General features: G+C 39.4%; 2 protein-coding genes across 2 annotated transcripts in view; both read right to left on the bottom strand.

Annotated features, from left to right (window-relative positions):
- LOC308520993 (putative phospholipid-transporting ATPase IM) overlaps window positions 1–15,351 on the bottom strand; it is a 95,191-nt gene extending 79,840 nt beyond the window's left edge. Inside the window, exons 1-2 of the mRNA XM_081093724.1 lie at window positions 14,938–15,351; window positions 11,595–11,638 (exon numbers count right to left, since the gene is read on the bottom strand). Coding sequence (XP_080949850.1) covers window positions 11,595–11,638; window positions 14,938–15,190 — 297 coding nt within the window. The 5' untranslated portion in view covers window positions 15,191–15,351. The remainder of the gene's footprint in view (window positions 1–11,594; window positions 11,639–14,937) is intronic.
- Window positions 15,352–20,625: 5,274 nt separating this feature from the next.
- LOC308521002 (putative phospholipid-transporting ATPase IM) overlaps window positions 20,626–26,164 on the bottom strand; it is a 119,392-nt gene continuing 113,853 nt past the window's right edge. Inside the window, exons 11-12 of the mRNA XM_081093742.1 lie at window positions 24,165–24,253; window positions 20,626–21,650 (exon numbers count right to left, since the gene is read on the bottom strand). Of these exons, the coding sequence (XP_080949868.1) occupies window positions 21,450–21,650; window positions 24,165–24,253 (290 nt within the window). The 3' untranslated portion in view covers window positions 20,626–21,449. The remainder of the gene's footprint in view (window positions 21,651–24,164; window positions 24,254–26,164) is intronic.

Genomic DNA, 26,164 nt, shown 5'->3' with positions numbered 1-26,164 from the left:
ATCAACCTGAATAAAACCTAAGATCAGGTAAACCGAAGTCATATAACCAAGGGTTTATAAAAGACACCACATTGAGACTGGTAGGAAGGGCAGAGATGTGAAAAGGGCTGGACCTGCTCACACGGGCAGTGGTTGAGATCCTGGAGGGATACCTCAGCTATAAAGGTTTCCCCTAAGAGTGTAGGGCAGCCGTGGGCAAACTACGGCCCGCGGGCCGGATCCGGCCCATTTGAAATGAATAAAACTAAAAAAAAAAAAAAAGACCGTACCCTTTTATGTAATGATGTTTACTTTGAATTTATATTAGTTCACACAAACACTCCATCCATGCTTTTGTTCCGGCCCTCCGGTCCAGTTTAAGAACCCATTGTGGCCCTCGAGTCAAAAAGTTTGCCCACCCCTGGTGTAGGGTCTCAGCCCCACACCAGGCTCCCCAGCCCCGAGCATCAGAGCCAGGAAGAGATGCCCATATAACATCTGACTGGAAAAATCAGCATGGATCCTGCCTTTCAGGGAGAAACAGGAGTCTGATAGAGACACAAGTACTCACTTAAAGGGCCAAAGCACAAAATCTCATCCACAGCCACTCACCCTGGGCACCAGTGGATGGAGGGCAGAGCAGACTAGAGCCACATGAGGAGAGACTGGGGTTTGTGGCTCTGGGGAGAGAGCTGAAGGGACAGCCACCAGGATCCCTGTGCTGAGTTCCCCTCCCACACCACAGACACCATCTTTTTGGGTAGAACACTCCCTCTTTATGGAATCAGCCTGGGGGAATGTAACAGCCTTACCCTCTGGATTCACTGTTGTCCCAAACTGCAGAGCTCACACCCTACTGAGGAGTCAGCTGCCTGGGTAAGGGTGTGGACTTCTGAGCAGACTCAGGGGGTGACAGTGACTGACTTGTGTGGCTCTGGGGCAGGGGCCACACTTCCCACCTCTCCCCAACCTCACAAGACATCCAAGAGCCCCACCCTCCCAACTCCCTGTACCCCCCACCCTGCTGAGCTCAGGCTCTCACAGAACTGGGACAGATTGAGTTGTGTGGCATTAGGGCAGCAGCCATTTTTTCTTGCATGTCCAACTGGTACAGAGCCCTCCCTTCACACAAACAAATTTTTGTCTGTTTGGGCCTGATAAGCTCTGCTGGCCTCACCTTGACAACTCCCTGAGACCCCACCCTAACACAAAGGTCTGCATGTACCTGGTGAGTGGCAGCTAGACTTGGTATATCCTGCGGTTTTGCTGAGTGGCCTCAGACCCACCATTAGCACCAAGATTGAACCGGTATCACCCACCCTTACCTGATGACTCACTGAGAACCTTCCTAATGCAACTCGAGCACCACCATAGACTCTTTCAGTGACTGAGTGTAACAGGCATCTGGCAGACAAAGGCAGGCAGAGGCAGATAACAGGGTGATTTGGGTCTTTTGCACACTACCCCTAGGCGCAGTGCTGGTGAAGGCCAGCAATAGGCAACAGCTTGGACCTTCTCATGCATACCCAGGTCCAGCAGAGGCAGCCACAAACTGTGGACCACATTGTATCTCCAAACAGTTTGCCCAGGGCCAGTCACAGACAGCATCTGATATTGACTTGCACCAGAGTCTTTATTAAGAGGCCCCAGAACCAACTCACCCAGTGGCCAGCTTCAGACTACATCAGAGCAGGATCCAATTACCTTTACAAGGGAAATCTCAAGAGGCACCAGACCCTGCTGAGGCAAATTCCACTTAGTGTGGTCAGTACCTACACAGCAGCTCATACACTGTGGTCAAGGTCAATCCTCGAGTCAGCCAGACTGAGGGTCAAACCATGCACAAATAGACCAATACCAATCCAGACTCAGTTACAATGGGAGGGCTCACATAACCCACATAAGTCATTCTTGAAGCACCCAGCTCAAGTGATCAAGGAAACTGCACCATTGGATCCCACGGGACACTTAATACGTAAGGCCACACTACCAAGACTGGGAGATATAGCAGATCTATCTAACACAAAGACACAAACACAAAGAATCAGTCAAAATAGGGAGACAAAGAAATATGCCCCAAATGAAAGAACAGGGTGAAATCTCTAGAAAAAGAGGTAAGTGAAGTAGAGGCAAACACTTTAATAGATACAGAGTTCAAAAAAAAAAAATATGGTAATAAGTATGCTCAAGGAACTTAGTGAGAAAAAGGATATAGTAACCACAAAAAAGAACCAGTTAGAAATAAAGAATGTAATATCTGAAATGAAGAATATACTAGAAGGAATAAAAGTAGATTAGATAAAGCAGAGGACTGAATCAGCAATTTGGAAGACAAGGTAGCAGAAAAGACCCAATCAGAGCACTTTTTACTGCACACTTAAAAATTTGTTGAGTAAAAAATAATTAAAGAAATGGGGTTCAATAAAGAACAGAACAAAATAGTGAAAGACAGTTCAATAGTAAATAAGATCCCTATTAATTCATTGACTTCTAGAAAGCACAAAATGTACTTCTAAAAGTTTATAACTCAAAGTGCTGGTCCTGTGATAATGTCTTTGCAAAAACAATTGATGGGAAAATACTTTAATAAACACTTTGTCTTGGATACTGTAGAATAAAATTATCTATATAATAAAAGCCTAAACAACCATTACAGCAGAATGACCAGAATGACCAATCACTATGACACACACTGACCCCCAGGGGGCAGATGCTCAACACAGGAGCTGCTCCCTGGTGGTCAGTGGGCTCCCACAGGGAAAGCGGCACTCAGCCAGAAGCCAGGCTCACAGATGGCAAGCACAGCGGTGTTGGCAGGAGCCTCTCCCGCCTCTGCAGCAGCGCTAAGGAGCAGTGAGTAAAGCAGTAAGGAGCAGCGCTAAGGAGCAGTGAGCCAAGAGGTAAGGAATAGCGAGCTGGTGTACGGTAAGGAGCGAGGGGTCCCAGACTGCAAGAGGGATGTTCACCTGCCGACATCCCGGACTGAGAGAGGGTGCAGGCCAGGCTGAGGGACAACCCCCCCGCCCCCTCCGCAGTGCAAGAATTGTATGCACTGGGCCTCTAGTCTGTACATATAAAAGCCTAAGCAACCGGCCGATCAGCCAACTGGCCAACCGGCCAGTAGCTATGATGCGCAATGACCACCAGGGGGCAGATACTCGATACATAGGCATGGAAACATGGAACAGACTTATGAATCTCAGAGGGAAGGGAGAAGGGGGGAGGGCGGGAAGAGATTTAACCAAAGATCTTATATGCATACTAGAGGCCCAGTGCACGGATTTATGCACCAGTGGGGTCCTTCAGCCTGGCCTGCAGGGATCAGGCTAAAACTGGCTCTCCAACATCCCCCAAGGGATCCTGGATTGCAAGAGGGCACAGGCCAAGCCAAGGGACCCAACCAGTGCACAAATCCATGCACCATCCAATATCAGGCCTCTAGTATATTATATCCAAATATATGGGAAGACTTGTAAATAAGACATTCAATTAGTTGTGTTTATCCCAGAATCATAGAGACTTATTTAATCTCAGATTGTTTTGTATCACAGATTGTTTTGTCCATGTAATAAATTTTGAACAAAATTTATTGGGGAGGAATATGATCAACTCACTAATAAGGAGTAAAATACACACTAACCTTAGATATCCCTGAATACTCCCACCTCCGCACCCCCCAAAAGAAATTGTGACTCAAAAAGATAATAGCCAAACTGTTATTCAAATATAAAGTCAACAGATGGTTTTGAACAGGTATTTCTTAATACTTCTTGAAACTGAAGATAATTGGAAAAAACCTGGGAAAGAGACTAGTTGGTGGTGAGCACCAAATCCCTCTAAGCGAAGGACTAAATCTAACAGAAATGGAGGCGTTAGCATGGCACAGCAAAATATACAGGGGTGGGCAAACGTCGGTTTTTTGCTATAAATACACAAAACACAGTTTATTCTTGTATTTTTTTTAATCCTCACCGAGGACATGCTTTTATTTATTTATTTATTTATTTATTATGTGCCATCACCTTTTATCCCCTCTATGCCCTCTACCACCTCCACCCATCCCCCCCCACCCCCGCCATCACCACACTTGTCCATGTCCATGAGTTCTCTCTCTTATTTTTCTTGCTTGTATTGATTTTTAGAGAGAGAGGAAGGGAGGGAGGGAGGGAGAGAGAGAGAGAGAGAGAGAGAGAGAGAGAGAGAGAGAGAGGAACACATAAATGTGAGAGTGAAATATCAATTGCTTCCTGCATATGCCCCAACCAGGATCCAACCTGCAACCTGGGTATGTGCCCTGACTGGGAATTGAACCCATGCCCTTTCAGTGTACAGGACGATGCTCCAAACAAGTGAGCTACTCTGGCCAGGGCTATTTTTTTACTGTTATTTATTAATTATTGTATTATTTTCCATACAAACAACTGCAGACCTACTTTTGCCCCACCCTGTATATATTATATACCTTAACTATGCTGAAAAGATAACTAAAAATTTGGGAAAATATTCTGATTTCCTCATTTAACATTTGAAGGTCAGAAGATATCATTTGAAGATTTAAATCAACTAACAGAAAGCCATATATATTTAAGATAAATAAGTATCATTAATAAAAATAATAAAAAATATATCAGGGAAAAATACAATAATTTCATCACTATTCATATTAAGATATTGATATATATTGCCATAAGAAAATAGAATTAAGAGCATTATACAAACTCTTGAAAGTAGATAGTAGAAAAATTATGTAATACTTTCCTGAATATTACAAGAAATGTATACAGACAAAAAGGATAACCTAAAATATAATAACAGAGCTAAGAGAACACATAACCTAATTTAGGTGGTCCATTACTTATTTTAAAAAGTTATAGAGTCAATAGTGTGTGTATGCAACTGTGTGCATTATATGTACACTGAGATTTTTGTGATTGGAGTGCATGTAAGTTTGCCATCTCTGCTTGCTTAATTTTACGTGACTGCCATTTCTTATCAATATTATGGATATGTGCTATTTGTCTTACTATTATGTGTCTATAATTCACTGTAAAGCCTTTTGAAATGAGGCACAGCATAGGTCAAATGAACAAGCAAATAAAAATAGAATAAATAAAATAACAAGTTTGAAAGTTTGGAATGCAAAGCAAAATCTAAGCCTATGCTGTACACAGAGACATACCTAAAATAAAGTCATTCAGGAACATTGAAAATAAAAGGTGGGTATATGCAAATGAAAAGAAACCAGAAGTCATGATCTTTATAGCAAATAAGGTTGAATTCAGGCCAAGAAGAATTAAATGAGTCAAAGAAGAGCTCTTTTAACATTGAATTGTGTAATTCATAATAAAACTGTAACCACTATAAACCATATTTATGCACTCCAAAATAGCAAAACAAAACAAAAATTTCAGGAGCAGGAGAGAGATTATCAGAACACTTTAATTAACCTATTTAATCCAAAGAGATAATATAGATAAAAGATAAATAATGAAACATAAAACCTAAATAATGTAATTAATAAGATAGTACTAAATGACATTTAGCTAATTTTATACTTTTAAAACAGAATATACATATGCTCTCTTTTTAAGGACCCTGGAACATTGATCATAATAAGCCACAAATAAAACTCAAAAAAACTCCAAAAAGTAGAAATAATGCAAATATATTATTTTATTAAAAGTAAAATTAAGTCAGAGGGGAAAAGCCCCTACCACTTGGACATTTTAAAACTCTTTCTTAAAATGGTTCAATATAGATATTCAAATAGACATGATAAAAATAAAGACACTTTCATAAACTACATACCCAAATCCATGTGATAAAACTAAAGTAGTGTTCAGGGGGAAATTAATAACCATAAATATTTGTATTTTTAAAAGGAAGAATAAAAGCAAAATGTTAAACATCTGAGTAAAAAGTTGGGGGAAAAATAACAAAAGAAAGCTAAGGAGTGAAGAAAGAAGGCATTAATAAAAATAAAAGCAGAACTTATTGATTAAAAGACAAGAAAATACATGTATATATAAATAATAATTTCAAAAGCTGTACTTTATGTGGAAGAAAGGGGCAACTAATAAAGAAGGGAAAAGATAAGAAATGAGAAAAACAAATAGCCACAGATAAAGAGGAAATTAATAGAATCATAAGAGATCTCTTTGTTCAAGTCTTTGCAAATAAATTTGGACATCCTATTGAATTAAAGAATATTGTAGGAAAATATAATTTTCCAAATCATTTCAGAAAAGTTAGAAATTCTAAACAGATAAATACTATGGGAAAGAAAATATCATTATCAAAGGGCTACCAGCCGAACACCACCAGGTCTACATGATTTTACAGAAGAATTTTATGAAAACTTTAAGGCACGGAAAAATTGAATTATCCTATGGAATACTAAGTAATGAAAAAAACATGCTTTGTAAAGCAAATATAACATTGGTAGCAAAGCAAACATTACCCCCAAAATGAACAGTGAAGACTAACATGTCTTACAAATGCCAATCTAATAAAAGAGAAACATGGTAATTAGCGTACGACCGCTACCCTTCCCATTGGCTAATCAGGGAGATATGCAAATTAACTACCAGCCAAGATGGCGGCCAGCAGCCAGGCAGATTGAAACTAACATGAGGCTTGCTTGCTTCAGTGACGGAGGAAACCAATGTTCCCTGCCTGCCTTGCCGGCCTCTGAGCCTGCAGTTTGAAACATTGTAACAAATATAGAAGCTAAACAAAACCCCAGAAACCTGCTTTCAGCGAGCCGGGATCTCAGAGCTGGAGTTATACATTGTTTCTATTATAGAACGCAAACAAACCAGATACCTGCTTTCAGCAGCAGAGGCCTCAGAGCTGGAGCCTCAGAGCTAAAACTGGCCCAGAATAAAAAAAAAAAAAGAAAAGAAAAAAAGGAGCGGTTGGGAGCTTCCATCACCCGCCAGCCTGAAAACAGCCCACAGCCCCTCACCCAGGCTGGCCAGGCACCCCAGTGGGGACGCCCACCCTGATCCAGGACACCCTTCAGGGCAAACCAGCCAGCCCCACCCATGCACCAGGCCTCTATCCTATATAGTAAAAGGGTAATATGCCTCCCAGCACAGAGATCAGCAGAGCCGCGAGGCCTCCCGGCACTGGGATCAGTGTGACAGGGGGCAGCGCCCAAACCCCATGATCGCCCTGCAGCTCTGTGTGTGACAGGGGTCGGGGCCACAACCTCCCTATCCGCCCTGCTCTGTTCGTGACAGGGGAAGGCACCCCAACCCCCTGATCAGCCCTGCTCTGTGCCTGATAGGGGGGAGCTCCCCAAGCCCCTGATCGCCCTGTGGCTCTATGTGTGACAGGCTGTGGTGCCCCAAACCCCTGATTGGCCCTGCTCTGTGTGTGACAGGGTGCAGCGCCCCAACCACCCCCTCCCCACAGGCCCTGCTCTGTGTGTAATGGGGTAGAGCCATAACCTCCCCATTGGCCCTGCCCTGAGTGTGACAGTGGTGGTGCCCCAACCCCCTGATCGGCCCTGCTCTGTGGGTGATAGAGGGCATCGCCCCAACCCCCTGATCCGCCTGCTCTGTGTGTGACAGGGGGCGGTGCCCCAACTCCCCTATCTGCCCTACTCTGTGAGTGACAGGGGGGAGCTCCTCAACCCCCTGATCGACCCTGCTCTGTGCGTGACAGGGTACAGAGCCCCAACCACCCTAATGGGCCCTGCTCTGTGTGTGACAGGGGGCAGCGCCCCAAGCCCCTGATCGGTCCTGCTCTGTGTGTGACAGAGGGTGGTGCCGCAACCTCCCTATTGACCCTGCCTTGAGTGTGACAGGGGCTGGTGCCCCAACCCCCCAATCGGCCCTATCCTGAGCGTGACTGAGGGTGGCATCGCAACTTTCCAATCCGCCCTGCTCTGTGCATGACAGGGGGCAGTGCCCCAACTCCCTAATCAGCCCTGCTCTGAGCCCGACCAGGGGCTGCACCTAGGGATTGGACCTGCCCTCTCCCACCCGGGAGCTGGCCTAAGCCAGCAGGGCATTATCTCCCGAGGGGTCCCAGACTGTGAGAGGGCACAGGCCGGGCTGAGGGACCTCCTCTTCCCCCCTGAGTGCATAAATTTTTGTGCACGGGGCCTCTAGTCCTATATAATAAAAGAGAAACATACAAATTAACCATCCCTCCGCTATGCTCAAGCCATGCCCACCAGCCACGCCCACCAGCCAATCAGAGTGGCTATGCAAATTAACCTGACAAAGATGGTGGTTAATTTGCATACACAGGTGTCAAGCGCCCCAGGAGGCGAAGGCAGCCAAGGCCGCGGGCTCCTGGGCCCATTGCCGGCCCAGGAGGCGAGGCCTGCTGCACCAAGCCACTCCTGCAGGTTCCCAGGACCTTGCCGGCAAAGAACAGAGTGGGAGAGGAGCGGGCGGATAATGGGAGGTTTGTAGGACTTGACAGAGCAGGAGACCGCTGGACATAGAGCAGAGCGAGAGAGAGGGCAGCTTGGAGGGCGTGGCTCCCTCTGTCACCCCAGCTTCCTCATCACAGCTGTGGAAACTGACAGCAGGGAGGAGGAAGTCCCACCCCCACAGAATCAGACAGAATCAGCCTTTGGTCAGACAGTTCTCAGCAGCCTGACAGCCAGGACTCTCATTCACCTGCATCTCAGACTGTGACAGTAGAGACGTGGGACTATGTCTAAAGAACAACTGTTGATACAACATAGCTCTGCAGCCAAAAGATGCCGGCGTTATTGACAGAAAATGTCTGCAGAGCAGCGTGTGTCTGATCTTGAAAGAAGGCGGTGCCTGCAACAGAATGTATCTGAACATCAGCTACTGGAAAAACATTGCTCTGATGCCAAAAAACACTGGCATTATCGACAGAAAATGTCTAAAGACCAACGTGCCTTTGAAGTTGAAAGAAGGCGGTAGCGACAACAGAATATGTCTAGAGAACAGTCATCAACAAGTACTACCAATACTGGTAGGAACTGCCTTCTCAGCGAAAATGGAGTACATGAGGATGCAATTCTCAAGGATAGTTGTGGTGGAATGACTGCTCGATGTGAATTTTGCCTATCCCTAAATTTCTCTGATGAAAAACCATCTGTTGGGAAATTTACTCGATGTTGTAGCAAAGGGAAAGTCTGTCCAAATGATATACATTTTCCAGATTACCCGGCGTATTTAAAAAGATTAATGACAAATGAAGATTCTGACAGTAAACATTTCATGGGAAATATTCATTCCATAAATAGTTCTTTTGCTTTTGCTTCCATGGGTGCAAATATTGCATCACCATCAGGATATGGGCCATACTGTTTTAGAACACACGGACAAGTTTATCACCGTACTGGAACTTTACATCTTTCGGATGGTGTTTCTCGTAAGTTTGCTCAACTCTATATTTTGGATATAGCCGAAGCTACAAGTAAAAGATTAGCAATGCCAGAAAACCAGGGCTGTTCAGAAAGACTCATGATCAACATCAACAACCTCATGCATGAAATAAGTGAATTAACAAAATCGTACAAGATGCTACATGAGGTATAAAAGAAAGCCCAATCTGAAGCAGCAGCAAAAGGTATTGCTCCCACAGAAGTAACAATGGCAATTAATTATCTCAATTAATTGCTATCGTAACAGTGACCCAGGTAGATATACTTCTCCCCATGTAACCAAGGTTGCTGTCATATTCAGAAATGAAGATGGAGAACCTCCTTTTGAAAGGGACTTGCTCATTCATTGATCCCAATAATCCAAATGCCACTAAAATGAAACAAATCAATATCCTGTTTCCTACATTAGATGCAATGACGTATCCTATTCTTTTTCCACATGGTGAAAAAGGCTACGACAGAATGTATCTGAACACCAGCTACTGGAAAAATGTCGCACTGATGCCAAAAACACCAGCATTATTGACAGAAAATGTCTAAAGACCAACGTGCCTTTAAATTTGAAAGAAGGCGGTGGCGACAACAGAATATTCTAAAACTTGTCCACATGGTGTATTCTAAAACTTGTCTGTGCATTAAGACTCAGAGACAACAGTGTAATCGACAATAATACTAGACAAAATGTAAGAACACGAGTCACACAAATGCAGTATTATGGATTTCATCTCTCTGTGCAGGACATGTTTAATCCTATTTTAAATGCAGGAAAATTAACTCAGCAGTTTATCGTGGATTCATATTCAAAAACGAAGACCAAGCGGATAAATTTCATCAAAGCAAACCAATCTAAGTTGCGAGTTGAAAAACATAGTGGTTTGATGGATTATCTCAAATCTAGATCTAAAAATGACAATGTACCGATTGGTAAAATGATAATACTTCCATCATTTTCTGAGGGTAGTCCCAGAAATATGCAGCAGCGATATCAGGATGCTATGGCAATTGTGATGAAGTATGGAAGCCCGATTTATTCATAACCATGACATGCAACCCCAAATGGCAGATATTGCAAACAATTTACAATGCTGGCAAAAAGTTGAAAACAGACCTGACTTGGTAGCCAGAGTTTTTAATATTAAGCTGAATGCTCTTTTAAATGATGTCTGTAAATTCCATTTATTTGGCAAAGTAATAGCTAAAATTCATGTCATTGAATTTCAGAAACGCGGACTGCCTCACGCTCACATATTATTGATATTAGATAATGAGTCCAAATTACGTTCTTCTAATTAATTCCCTTTCAATGTGCAAAAATTTCATGCACCGGGCTACTAGTATCAAAATAAAGCATTAGCAAACAGAATCTAGTAGCTCTCTAGATTCTGAAAAATAAAATTAACATAAGTGACATTTATTCTCAGAAACCATGGATAGATGATAATCCAATAGAAAAGTGGGTAAAATATTATGAACCAGTTCACAGTAAAGGAAATACAATAGGCTATTAAAAGTATGAAAAGATGTTCAACCTCACTCATAATAAGAGAAATTAAAATTTGAAACTTTTTGATATACTGTTTCACATAGTTTGTCAATGATCAAAAACGTTGATACCACATAGCATTGGTGAGTGTGTTTGTGGGAGAATAAATTGGTATAAATTCTAAAAAGGGTAATCTGGCAATATTTATCAAATTACAAATGCACATGCCTTTTGAGCTGGCAATTCATTTGTAAAAACGGAACTTGTTAGAATATAGGATTCATGTGAAATAGCATAGGTACACACTGTTATTTTTTCTGCATTTTCTTTAATAACAAAATATTGAAAATATCCTGAATATCCAATAGTGCCTCCTTACATAAATTACAGAACGTCAATGCAGCAAAATACTATCAGTCATTAAAAAGAATAAGAAGTACATTTTTTTACTGATCAAGAAAAATCTCCAAACTGCATTGCTGAGAAAGTTGAAAGAACAGTGTATATATGCTACCTTAAAAAAATGAAGAAATATATTTGCTTGCATATACATAAATATTAGAATAAGGAAGTGGTAAATCTGGGGTTGGGGAACCTGCATAAGAAGAAATTTTGAATCATATAAACCTATTTTTAATGTTATGTATCTCCTCTGGTCATAGCAGAAATTAGACCCTTAGGAATTCATCATTTTAAAAGCATGCACAATCTGAAATTAAAAGTAAAAATGAAACTTTATCACCTCCACACCTTAATTATGTCTGTCTTCTGACCCAGGTCATCATGTACTTCACCTGCCAAACAAAAATTGAGAATTAAAACTAAATGAAATTGATACTAGATTTAGACATTTAATCTTCAGGAATACACTTATTAAAGTACCACTACTGGGTGGCATTCTGGGTTCAAAGGTAGACTTTTTTAAGAGTGTTTTCAAACTGTAACCCTAGACATGGCTATCTATACAGAGAGATACTCATTTTGCCCAAGATAGAACTAACATGCAGTATGCATTTAAGCAAAACTTGCAATTATGTATTTCTGATATTTCCATCATTCTGGCATTACATTATCTATGATGTTTGTGAGAGGCAAATTTTATCTTCTACTTTATCCCCACAGTTGGGGAGTCCAAAATTGTATCCAATACAGACCAATTCTTGTCAATGCTAGAGCTCGGTGAGTACATCTTTGTCTACCGTGGTTGAGGCCAGATACATCTGTGCATTATGAAGGTCAGATGAGCATGTAAGCTTTAAACAATGGCAGTGCCTTCTTCAGGCAGAGCACACAGCCACCTACTATATGTGCCAGACACTTAAAAATAACTTCTTAGGATAAACCTAATATCTGATTATTATAGCTATATTGTAAAATACTGGGACATTTACAGTAGAAAATAAAAAATGTTTCAAAAGTCCTACCACCCAGAGAAAACCAATATTTGCAGTTGTTTTGAGGTTGATTATATGTGTGTGTATATTGTGTATATGTTTACAGGTATACATATATTCATCATATTAGTCAAAAATTTCTGCTTCCTGCTGTTTTATAACCACTTAAAGTATAAGATTTTCTCCTGTCATTAAAAGTTCTTTGTGAATCTAATTTTGAAGGATTGTATGATAGCCCATGTGGCATCATTTACTTTAGCTTTATCCTAACTGGAGGTCTTCAAGATTTTTCTAATATTTGCTTGGCATTTGAAGGTTTAGTATTATTTGCCCGGCCTATAATTCTTGTAAAAATAATGAGTTATTTGCATCCATCCTATGCCAGAAACTTACATTATCACTGATCTTTATAACAAACCTGCCAGGTGAAGATTTTCATTCCTGTTTTACGGATGAGTGAACTGAAGAACGGAGTTCAATGTAACATGACTAAACTAAAACTGCAAAGGCAGCAGAGTAGGTTTTTGAACTTAAAAGCCTCTCTCTCTTTTTACTACATAATGCTGTGACCAAATAAAAGACACTTGATTAACAGTTATTTGTTGTTTTTCTGAGGCACAGGTCTAAATGTGCTGTGTAATTGCATGTGGGAGGAGTCCCTGTGCTAGTGAGTAAACCTAACCAAGCACCTTGATTTAAATTTCAGACTCACCGTGCTTATGGTCCAGTCATTACTCCATATGCAATAACTCTAATAAAGGATGAAAACAAAACTGTGTCTTTGTGTAAAATGGTCTCCACAAAGAAAGCTCACTTTTAGGGTTTGATAGGAATGAAGGAAAATTAAAGAGGTCTAAGAAAAATAATAGTTCTGAGCCAGAAAATAGATAAATCAGAGTATAATGTCAAAAATTTGCAAGGCCTGGATCTATGATATAAACAAGACGAATATGTATGATAGCAGGGAAAAGTTATTCTGAAACATAAATTATTATGGCATACAAATTAAGGGCCTAAAGAGGTTACTTAAATATTTCAGTTACTTTCCTGCATTTTATGAGGGAAATTATAAGCTATCATGGGATTTGTAAGTTTGGAGATTTGCAAAGATCTTGGGATATTTACTTTGTGAAAATCAAAGGCCTTCTCTAAAAGTATTCCTGTGACAAACAACTCTACAAACAAATCTGGGTCCAAATGTCTAATAATTTACTTAACATCATTTCCTAGAAGTGATATTATTATTATATTATCAATGGTGCTATGGCAAAATAATTCAAAAGTTCCCCCAAATTCGAAATACCTCTAATACTCTCTAAAATTTTCCCATTTAAACTACTCTTTGGGTTAATGCAGTATTAGAAAGTCTTTGAAAATAATGTCCATAAAACTTTTTAAGGAAAGTTTCTGTTTTATTTACTAGTCATTATGATAGGGATATAGGAAATACACAATATAGCTGAGGCTGTGGGAGTGCAGGTTGAAAACCATCTAGTCCACTGCCAGAGAAGTAGGGGGCAGAGGAGAGGTGAGGAAGCCATGGTGTCCCTGGGTTTCAGGGGTGGATTGAAAGAGGGAGGTTAAAAGGCAGGAGAGTATAAAAATCAACATCTTGTGTTCTTAGCTTCATTCAAGGTCAAATCGTACTTTAAAATATTTGGAAGTATGTGAAGTTTCCCATCAGGAAACAATGGGAATTTCTTCCTGTGTTTCTTGGATTTCCTTTACTTCCTGAGATTTCTGTTTGGAGAAACTGGACTCTCAGAATCCAGTGACATAGATCAGGGGAACCTAACAGAAACCTTCTGCATAGCGTCCATGCTCTCAGCAGAAGGAATTGTCTGCTAATTGACCAAAGTCTGGGTGAGAAAGGTCACATATAAATAGAATGCTTGAAGTTCAAATACAGAGCAGGTATCCTGACAAAAGCATACAAACAGGAACTGCATAATGATGAACTAGCTTGTCTGGCCCCTCAAAGTAGCTCTTTACAGTGTGAATTCTCAGGAATGAATAGTGAATTCTCACAAATACAGGCAGTAAAATCAATTCCAGAGTTGGTGTGAAGGATGCATAAAATACTACCAAGAACTTGTCCCCTCTGGGATATGGACCTATTTACTACCACAAAGCAGAATTACAGAGTTGGAACACTGAATGGAACTTTGGAGAGTATCACATCTAAGCCCCTTCTCTGCCCATGAATGGTAAAAGTTCAGTTTCATCTAAATTATTCAACATTGCCTGGCTGGTGTGGCTAAGTTGGTTGAGCATCAACCCATGTACCAGGAGGTCGCTGGTTCGATTCCCCATCAGGGCACATGCCTGGGTGACAGGCTCAACCCCCAGTAGGGTATGTGTAGGAGGCAACTAATCAGTATTTCTTTCTCATTGATCTCTCTCTCTCTCTCTCTCTCTCTCCCTCCCTCCCTCCTTTCCTTTCTCTCTAAAATCAATTTTAAAAACATTTAAATTATTCAATTTAAAAACATTTAAGTTATTGGATGAATATTTATTGATCCAACTAATATTTAGTGAGTGTTTATTATGTGCTAAGCACTGTTAGATTCCGGTGGCACCCATATTAACAAGAAAGCAGTGATGGTGTAGGATTTCTTAATAAGAAAAAAATATATAGGCTTGCTTATTTTTACAGGACCATTCATAATATCATTTTTAAAAAGAACTGTTTCTCTTACCATAGATTCTCCCGTTAATGGAACATTTTTTAAAAGTCATGATGTTCTGAGTGAGGGTGCCCGTTTTGTCAGAGAAAACATATTCAATTTGGCCCAGTTCCTCATTGAGCGTGGTCGTTCGAGCTGCAGCAGGTGTTGCTTTTCCAGAGTAATACATCTTCTGGTCCCAGTTTATAAAGTAACTGTGTCCCAGACGAATTACTTCCACACTTTCATCCATTAACATAGAGGGGGGAAAAAAGAGTTGCTCCATCAATTTCAGAACATACAAAGCTTTGCCAAAGTAAGAAGCCTGCCAAAGTCCTTGGAGTTTAGAAGAAATTGTGGATGCTCTATCCCTAGTCCCTTGTGACCTTCAGAAGCAGAAGCATCTCAGCAGAGCCTGTTTCTTAAACCTTCCTAAGCCATTTCCTTACAGCACAAGGAGACAATAGCTGGCTTTGCATAAAGCCGTAGGGAACAGTTCATGGTTCTCTATTTACATTAAACAGGCCCAGTGGAGATTTCTTGTGTTACATATCAGTTGGCATTTCTCCTATATCTTAGGAAAAGTGATTATTAAAGATGTTTGTCAGATGTCTGACCTAACGTAGTATGTTATTGAGGACTTTCTCTTCAATACTTTATTTGATGTGGCTTCACTTTGCCAAAAGATGTGGAAAGAATCCCTGCAAAGCATGGAGGAAGCCATACTAGATACTGAGTGGAAATAGGGGAGTGTTGTCATATTACTCTGCCTATTTACCAGGACAAGAGCATTGTCTTACAATCTAGTGATGATTTATGACTTTCCAACTCTGGAAATGAAATTTCTGTAGCCCAAGGTATGAACTTTCTCAATCTTTATCATACATAAGGCCAAATCAATTTCCAAAAAAGTTATAATAACGTAAGTTTCTACCATTAGATTATTGAAAATTATCTTTTACTAAGTGCCAAGTCAAATGCATCTAATTGCTCTTTACTGCATTTCTTTTCAGTGTGTTAAACATTTGTTTCAGATTTTATTGGCCAGTTGTTTTCTTCTCAGAATTATCTAATTGTGTTATCTGCCTATTTTATTTTCCTATTGAGATGTTAGTGTATTTAGTTATTTGTTAAGAAACATATATTCTTAATATATATGCATTATGTAAATATGCTACCCAATTTATCATTTGTCTTTTAATTCTATTTCCACTGTTTTTAACACACAGAAGTTTTCTCTTTTTAATTGACCAATTTACCCATGTTTTAGAGTTTCTGTTTATAATTTCAGTTTGGGGAGTTTTACTTAGATTAGATAGGCCCTCCAGTGCCAAGATTATACATATAGGTAACCACATTATTCTTCTATTTCTTTATTAATTTTCCCACATTTAATTATTTGTCACAATCAGAATTTTCTGAAGTATGATGTACATATTAAGAGCTAACTTCAATTTTTACCAACAAAAAGGTTCTCATCACCATTTAACACTGAGTCCTTTCCCCTATTATGCTGGGCTGCTTTCATGTCACATATAAATTACTTTCCTCACTAGAACCTATTTTAGGAATTTCAGTTGTGTTCCTTAGTGTGTCACTTTAATGCATCCCTTGTTTTCATTATTGTAGCTTTCTAAAATTTGGCAGTATCTGGGAAGAGATGAGAGAACATTTATTCTCTTCTTTTTCAAAGATTCTTAGCTATAATCACTCATTTATTCTATGATGATGGGATCATCATATTCTTCTAAATAAACTTTAGAATCAATGTGTCAGCTTTCTCATAAAACTTACTTAGGTTTTTATTAACTCTGTGTTGGCTTCTGAATTGTTTTAAATAACTGATATTTTATAATGCCTAAAATAACTTCAAGAAGAATAAATATTTCCAGGAATTCAATTTTGAAAAGTGTCTTTATTGTTAAAAATTTTTAGCCTGGCCAGTATGGCTCAGACGTTGAATGTCAATCTATAAACCAGGAGGTCAGTTTGATTCCTGGTCAGGGCACATGCCCGGGTTGTGGGCTCGATCCCCTATAGGGGGCATGCAGAAGGCAGCCAATCAATGATTCTCTCTCATCCTGATGTTTCTATCTCTCTCTCCCTCTCCCTTCCTCTCAGGAATTGATAAAATATGTATTTTTTAAATTTAGTTTAGTATTATTTTTTTTCACATAGGTTCACACCATAGCTTGATAACTTTGATCCTGGACATTATATCTTTTTACTGATAATTTCTTAAATTATCATTGGCTTAATGAAAAATTTTTAATATTAAAAGTATCTTAATATTAAAAATGTGATTATGTGACAAACTCAGACATTTAATTAAATGATCTTACTCAGAGTTTTATGGAATCATTCTTTTGGATTTTCTAGAATTGTAACCACATTGTCTAAGCTCTTCCTTTCTAATAGGTTTATTTCAGTTTTAGTTTCATGTCTCACTTTGTTCAGTGATATTTCAGTTGCATGTCTTAATACATTAATAAAGACATCAGAACAGAACAAAATAGTAATGGTCATAGCAAGAACCTATAGTTTATTTCTGATCTTAACGGGAATTAAGCCTTGGTTTTCTCAGCTGTAAAGTGAGAAAGTTCACAGCAGCCTGTTACACTACCTCTGGTCTCCTTGAAGACAAAAGAGGACACCCAAGTACATTAAATTCTATGCTTCTAGCTCTGTCACTGCATGACATATCTACATTTTCCTTCCCCAAAGTGGTATGATATTAGTTCATTTTCTAACTATTAAAAAGTTAACACTTTTCTTTCACCCAAACTAAAAATCACATTATGACTCTGTAGAATCATATGATATAAAAATAAATGTCATGCTCTGCATGTATTTAGTCATATATTTTGCTGTTATGGTTTACTATTCTGTATCCACCACCACCACCACCCCCACCCCACCACCCCACACACACTTCTTTATAAGGTCCTTGATAACTGTTCTAATTCAACTGTGTTTTCCTTATTCTGTCACTAAGAAAGCATTAGTGCACATGGGCCAGGCACAGCGTCTTACCTGTCATAGGCAGTCGGTCAGGATTACATGAATGAATCCTGACACTCTATTCACTCATTTCATTAATAAGGACATTAACAGAGGTTAAGTGACTAACCCCGGGTCACATAAATAATTAACCACAGAGCCAAGACTAGAATTTAGGCATTTGGTAAAGCCAGTGCAGACCTGGCCTTAAGAATGCCATAGGAACAACATTATGCAAGTAACTGCACAGATCAGTTGAAGCTTTCATTTATTTAAAAGTAAGTAGCTCCCTGAAAACTTAAGGCAAAAAATGAATGGAACAGAATTTGATCCTTCTGTGTTACAGTACAAGCCAATGGAAATACTCTAAATTAACTTGAATTCTTAGACCTTAAAATAGTCTGTTGAGAGAAAGTGCATCCTTTTTGTTGGGAAAGCAGGATTTAAAAGAGTCATGGTGGAACATTCAGCCTTTTGTTTTATGATAGAGAAAGGAGACAAATATTCAAAGTTAGCATGATCAAGCTGCATACTCTGCCTTCATGCTCAAAGAGCAGGCTAATGATTCCCCCTATTGAGTGGCTAAACAAGCAACATGGAAAGGAGTTCTTATTGCTTTGGAAAAAACACTCAGAAGCTAATTCCTTTGGAATACAACAGTTGCTTTTCTTGAGTTGGTATATTTAAAAAACCATAGCTGGGTATGTTTAACACTACAGATAAACAAACTGACAGCACAGAAATATCTTACCACAATCAACATCCTTTGCTCACGTGGGATTGTTAACCATTCAAAGTAAATTCTGCACTATTACTCTCAAGTGACATATGGCACTAATTTATCCTTGGTAGCTATTCAAAAGCCTAAGGGAAGCTTCTGGTGAAGGCCTTTATCCCAGAAATATCTGGGAGTTCTCTTTTTCTAGCTCTCAGTCTGTAAGACTGAGCAACCTGAAATTCCTCAGAATGCTGCCCCTACTCCAAGTTCAGATCAGAATCACTGTTCCTATGTAGTGAAAGCAAAGCTTGCATTTATCCTCATCATACTGTGCCTTACCAACAGACAGAGGATTCCAGCCTCTTTTTTACTCTTGATTTCTTCACCGATGATTAAATCATACACAGATCAGGCATAGAGGAGAAAACACTGCGCCAAGTGTCAGAAGACTTGGATTTGGATCTTGGTTCTAACCAGCACCCTGATCCTGAATGAATCATCTCACTTTTGAAAAATGTTCAGCAATAACTACTTCCTAAGAGTGTTAGGAGACATAAGTGTAGGTGGAAACACTTTATATAAAATATAAAATGCTATCTAAAGGTAAAGTGGCATTATTTGGAGCAGAAAGACACTCAGAAATCTATTCTCTTAATCCCCTCATGTTACTTAGTAGCACATATTTGATAGGCAAACTGAGGCACCGAGATGCCAAATGCGTTTCCCAAGGTCACACAGCCATTGGTGGCGGCGCCAAGACCAGAACTTGGGTTTGGATTATTCCAAACAGATTTTCTTTCCACCACTACAGGGGACACATTAGAAGGAAAAGGAATGCTAACGTGGGAATCTAGCCTTGGTGTCTAACACACACACACACACACACACACACACACACTCTTTCAAATCATTAAATGAAAAATGCCAATGCCCTTCAAAGAAAGAATGTATATAGAATATACTTCTTCCTTCATGAGGGCAAATGAAACGCACACGTACTGGTGGTAAGCCACGATGAGCATTTATTATTCATTTCGGACATAAAAGGAAAGCTGTAAAAGCTGGCCATAGCTGTTCTGGCAAAGAGCAGGATGACTACAGACTTTATAATTGGATACAAGCTTGAGAGGCCCTCAGAATCAAAGATGAGCCAGTAGGACACAGTTTACATAGAGCCCACTCTGCCCACGGTTCCAGCGGGCTCAAAGCAATTTGTGGTGCTATGGCCACATGCCACTACTTCAAGTCAGTTCCCCACAACTTGACATTTCAGCTCCCTGACCGCTGTCCAAAACAAGGGCGGATTTTGTGCATTAAACGTCCCTTGCTTCATCATAGCTAGAATTTGGAAAGAGAGAAAAAGAAGCTCATAAAAATTAGTGGAGATTTAGAGCTGGTGATTTTGTAATTGTTAAAATACAGATGATGAGTTAAGTCAAACAATCAACTCTCTTGGCTCCAGCCTCTCCAGGACGGCCTGGCTCAGCCTCGGCAGAATTAGGATCACGAATGTCTCAGGTACAGACTCTAGGGCCAACTTATCAAACACACACACTCACATACACATATATATCTATATCCATCTATATATGAGTGTATATGTGTGTGTGTGTGTGTATGTGTGTGTGTGTCTATCTTTGAAGAGAGACCATTTTAGCTCTAGAAATGACAGATCAAGTTGTGGTGGAAGTTATGAATCATGCTTCCATTTAACAATGGTTGAGCACCATCAACTCCAGTAGGTCCTCGGGTTACGTCGGAGATCTGTTCCTACGACGTAATGCGATTTCGCCGTAAGTCGGAACCCGCCTATATAAGCACCTATGTCACTCACATGGAGCACATACACAGCAGCAAATGAAGTGAAACAGTAAAAAAAAAAAAAATTTAAAAGAAAGATAACAATTCCTGACCTTTACTTGTGGTAAATAAATAATAAAAAACATAAAGCACATATGTACATACGTCAAAATGACAAACTTTTTTATTTTTTATAAATTTTTGTAAATGGGAGATGGCGACATAACCATGAAATGACATACGTCAAGTCTGATGTAACCCGAGGACTGCCTGTATATTTCAACTCCTTCATGCACTCATTTATAGTTGCAAACAGTAATAGGGAAAATGAATATTCATTAAGCTCTTATAAAGTGTCAGGCATCATTCTAAGAGCATTACATGTTTGTTTACTCCTCAGACAATCCTATTATTTTTCTCTATTTTTAAAATAAGAAAACTGAAGCACTAAAAGGCGAGTCAACTTGCCGGATTGACAGAGCTAGTAAGTGTAGAACAGAATCTGAATCCAGGTATCTGGAGTCAGACTAGTGGCAGGAAGGCACCATCGCCATAGATCTCCCCAAATAGTCATTTTTAAAATATATTTTATTGACTTTTTACAGAGAGGAAGGGAGAGAGATAGAGAGTTAGAGATATCGATGAGAGAGAAACATCGATCAGCTGCCTCCTGCACACCCCCAACTGGGGATGTGCCCACAACCAAGGTACATGCCCTTGACCGGAATCGAACCTGGGACCCTTCAGTCCACAGGTTGCATGAGATTATGTTATAGTCCATATACTCCAAAGAAAAAGATTCGTGAGAAAACGAATTGAATGAAGAAAATAAAATGAATGTATTATAATTCGAAAATGTAAAAGTTAAACAGATTAACCAGCTTAGTTGCTTCATTTGTAACAGATGTGGCAGATCATAAACAGAACAAGACAACTATCTCACTGTTGTAATTTTAAAACAAACAAAAGTGATTACGCAAACAAAGGCTTTTGGTGAAATGGCTTCCCTAAAATATAAACTCTCATCTTACCTCACATATAATGAAATGGGTACAACTGTATTGAGAATAATAATATAGGACCAGAATGTTAAGAATCCTGAGAACACAAAGTTCTTCTCTCCTTCATTCCAGAAAAGGAAACTTCTGAATTGGTCCCCAACTTGGTTCTCCCAGATTGAATTTCCTATGGCAAGAATAATTCCCAAGCATATGAGAAACCCAAATATCTGAAATGAGAATAGAAGTCTGGTTAACGTTAACTTGAACTCAAAACTAGTCATATCAATGCAATCTAATTGCACATCTAACACCAAGAAATTGTCATTTGAAAAGCAAGTTACACAAAGCTCTTCTTACTTATCACTAATCATAGGAGTAAAATTTAACATTATTATGTAGGGAAGTCAGCTAAATATTTTACATATATTTCCTCAATTCTCCCATTGACTCTGAGATAGGAACAATCATTTCCACATTTTACTGGTCAAAAACAAAAACAAAAACAAAAATACAGTGAAAGCACAGAAAAATTATATAACTTGTCCACAGTCACAAAGCTAATAACTTCAATTCTTTGATTCATAATGAGCACATATATTTAAGTGGCTTAAATAAAGAAGCTCATATGTCCTGATGTGCCCTGGTTAACACCAGTTTATATCTAATAGGAATAGGGTTCTTTCCTTCCCCCTTCAAAAGTATCCTGTTTAAATAAGTTATATAATCACCCGAGCACAAAAGCAAAAGGAAAAAAATGTCCAGTTATAAAAAACTGTCCCAGACTGAGCAAATCTTTTAGACAGAGTTCTAGCTATATAATACTTACCCAAGGTCAACAAGAAAGATAAGGATTAATTAAAAGATTTCCTGACATATATATTTCCTTTTGAAATAAGGAAAAAAGGTAGTATGCAACCTAAAAATTAGCTGACTCTTACATTGTGATTAGTATCAGTATTAGAAAAGCAGACATTTTGGAGGTATAGCAAACAGAAATACAGCAAAGTCAGTTCCTTGTGAGCCCAAAATTCCAGCTTTAAACAGGAAGAACACAGTCAGTGGACAAGGTAAGATCTGAGCTGAACTTGGTGTTCAGGTGACTTTGCTCTGCTACGTGTCACCCTGTGATAGGAGCAGAGACCAGCCACTGTGAAGGGAGGAGTGGGGCTAAAGAATAGGAACGCATTTCCCTCCGATTTCCTTTCTCCTCCAGGAAAGAATATTCAGATGCTCTAGAACTGCTTTCTTCTTTTTTCTCTCATGAACAAGATAACCACATTAAGAAGACAAAGTTTGGGGAAAGGCAATTAGAAAACCATGTATTAGAGAAAAGTAGAATTGTGAATCCCTGAAATCCTACCACTGTGGTACCTGGATCATACAGTATCCTCTTTCTTTCAATGGCTAATACTGCAAATTAATTTAACTGAATTACTGTAAGAGCATTAAAATTGGTGATAGTTAGCATTAAATGCCTGAATTTAAGGACCGACTCGGCTTCTAATACCCCAATGGATCATCCAATTGTCTAGTATAAAAAGCTGGGACAGTCCTTGCTTCACAACCCAGTAATTTTACTCTGTGGTGGAAAGATATACAATCCCCATGCAAACCCTAGGAGTGAGCTCAGGGTCATTTAAGTTGAAAATTCTAGGAGGGGCACAGACTCCTTCTTGGCATGTCCCCTTGACCAAGGGATTCAGCCCCAAGAGGAGAGGAGAAAAGTCCAGGTCTGAGGATAATACTGAAAGTAAATCAGAGCCTGGACAATATTTTGTGCCCAAATAAGAGTCTGTTTCCTTCTTTCCTTATTCAGAATCCCACTGTTATATATCAGTGTAGCAAATAATTACTTGTGAGTCTGTCTTGGGGCAGGTGGGGGAACATGGTTCAAAGTTACTGTCCTCATATTTCAAGGTCAATGTCCTGAAACTTAACCCCTTCATAAGGAGGCAAAGTAATATTACATGAAAAATCAGATATCAGATCCACAGCCTAAGGTAGCATGAGACTAACTAAAAAAAGGATAGGATACAAGGAATTCCTGACATTTCTTAGTGTGTGGTAGAGGAAATCATTTCCAAAAAATTCAGAGGAGAAATAATATTCAGAGGACAGAGATAAGCATGAGCTAGGAGCTAGGAGGTATAGAAGATATGAAGCAGAACTGTGACTTAGGCCTCAGAGAATTCATAAGTAGAATAAGTTACATGATTTTCAGAACCCAGTGCAAAATGAAAATGTGTGACACCCCCCCTTGTTAAAAATTTATTAATAATTTCTTTTAAAAAAAACCTACGTAGTGACAGCAGATCAATTACTAACATGAGGCCTTTCAGAGTGGGGACCCAGTGCAGCTGAACAGATCACACACTCAGGAAGCTGGCCCTGTCCATAAGCTATGTAGAGAGGCTGTGAGCAAAAGCAGGACAACAGAAAGACCAAACTACCTTAAAATTACGTTTTGTTTCTCAAAAACAAACCTTTAGAATGTGGAGAACTTGCAAGACCATGAAGAGCCATAAACACTAAACCCACCTCGCATAAGAAACTCTACCAATGGTTAAGAAATCATAATCTGGAAAGTAGAGGGCTATATAACTGAGCCCAAAATGCAGAATCCCCAATATACACTACACAAGTGGAATGTAGACTTCTGAAAGAATTCCCAACAAAATATAAGAAATATATTAATATAACAATGACTAGTGATATTGCCTACTTTTGTTATAGTAACTTACCCATAGTACTAGAGTATTCATCAGTCTATCAATGCTTGTCCTTTTAAACTTTGTCTTACCACTGTTCTGCATTAGTTTAGTGTCAGGACCTGCAAAAAAAAATGTTTTTAATAACAACTGTGAAATGATTAGATGATGATGATGATGATGATGATGATGATGATGATGATAGAGAGGAGGAGGAGGAATTCCTACTCATGTCAAATGTACCTGAAAATAAAAGAATATATTTTTCAAAATAATTTAACTTTCTGTAAGAGCAAGCAAGGGCCATTATCAAGTGATATTTGATTCTCAACTGGTGGCTTAACAACAACTCTGGAAACTACAAGAGAGTTGGTTTCCTTAGTATAAAATAAATCCAGAGAGAACTTGTAGCTGAAAGATTTAAGAAATGGTATTTTTTTCAAAATCTGTGTACAAATATCTTTGTAGTTTAGAGCAGTTAAAAATAATTAAGTCAATCAAAGTGATGAATAATTTGAAAATGTTATAAAGAATCTATATATATAAAAACCTAAGTAGCCGGAACGACTGGAACGACCAGACGACTGGTCATTATGATGTGCACTGACCACCAGGGGGCAGATGCTCAATGCAGGAGCTGCCCCTGATGGTCAATGCACTCCCACAGCCAACCTCCCCTGGCCGACCAACCTCCCGCGGTCCCTCCCCGCCAGCCCCGGGGCTGGGACTGGGAACCAGGGGTGGGTGGCAGTGGATGCAGCCCCTTTTTCAGGGGGGCCGAGAGCCAGCTTCCTCCTTAGGGCTGGCGGCCAACCTCCTGTGCCCCATCCCTCCCCTCAGCCGGCAGGCCCCAATTGGCTCGCCACCCACCCGCCACAGTGGCAGCGCAGCGAGGGGAGGAGGTAGGGAGGCAGGGAACCGCATGGTGACAGGGTGCCAACTATGGCAGTGGCAACCAGCAGCCATTCCTTCCACACCCAGCCTGGTGACCGTCGCCTCCTCTCCAGCCCAGCCCTGATCAGCCTGGCCCCAATTGGCCCTGATAGCCAGTCAGGCCTAGGAACCCAGCTCATGCACTAATTTCGTGCACTGAGCCTCTAGTGTAATAATAAATACAATTCAGAATACTAACATAAAAAATGAAAAGTTAAAATAAGAAATCAAATTCTGAATCTGTTTCTCAAAATGATTTGAGATGCCTTTAAGAGAGAAACCAGAATAACTACAAACCATGAATGAGCAAATAATTTAAATCTTTACTATGTATTACATACTGTGTATATAATATGTACTTTATGTAAGGGCAAGAATTGTTTTAATCTTGTGTTAGATTAATTTCAGGTAAATGCAATACATTATCTCATGATATACTAACTAAGTGCCTTGTTCAAGGAATTCTAAGAATATTATTAACTGTGTTTGAGGTAAATTATTAGTTGATTAACAAAAGAGAATGTTAGACTATATTTCTAAAGAGATTTTTTGTGGGCAAACAGATGCTAAATAGAAGTAATTAAATTTTAATTATACCCAATTTCTCTAGTTTTCCCTCTCCACATCATTTTCCCCCTTGATGATTTTCAATTCATGAAGCCATTTAATATAGGAGAGGACAAGAAATAAAAGAAAGGATGGGAGGCACACATAAAATTTACTCCATTCCAAAAGTCAGGGTAAAATGAGCAACCCTTAAAGACTTTCATTTACTTTGAAGAGAAATTGAAGCAAAGATTGGGTCTCAGAACAATTCACTGTCTTAAGTTGAAAATTGTACCCCAGTGCCCTATTCCCAGCCACTTCTGTGTAAAAAAGACCACCCACATTTTCTCAAATCATTTATTAAAATCATGTGGACGATGAGGGTGGGAAATATTTCTTTTATAGTAAAGATCACAAAAAGCAAATAAAGTTTGTGATTGCTAAAAGATGAAATATTAACAGCTGTGTGCTAAAATTTACATTTCTTAGGCATACATGCACACCAGACTAGCAAAGAATCTATTTAATGTATTTCTAAGCACTTATTTAAATAC

Source organism: Myotis nattereri, assembly GCF_964212035.1.
Source record: "Myotis nattereri genome assembly, chromosome: 1".
Lineage (NCBI taxonomy): Eukaryota > Metazoa > Chordata > Mammalia > Chiroptera > Vespertilionidae > Myotis > Myotis nattereri.
This window is presented reverse-complemented; position numbering and strand designations above follow the sequence as displayed.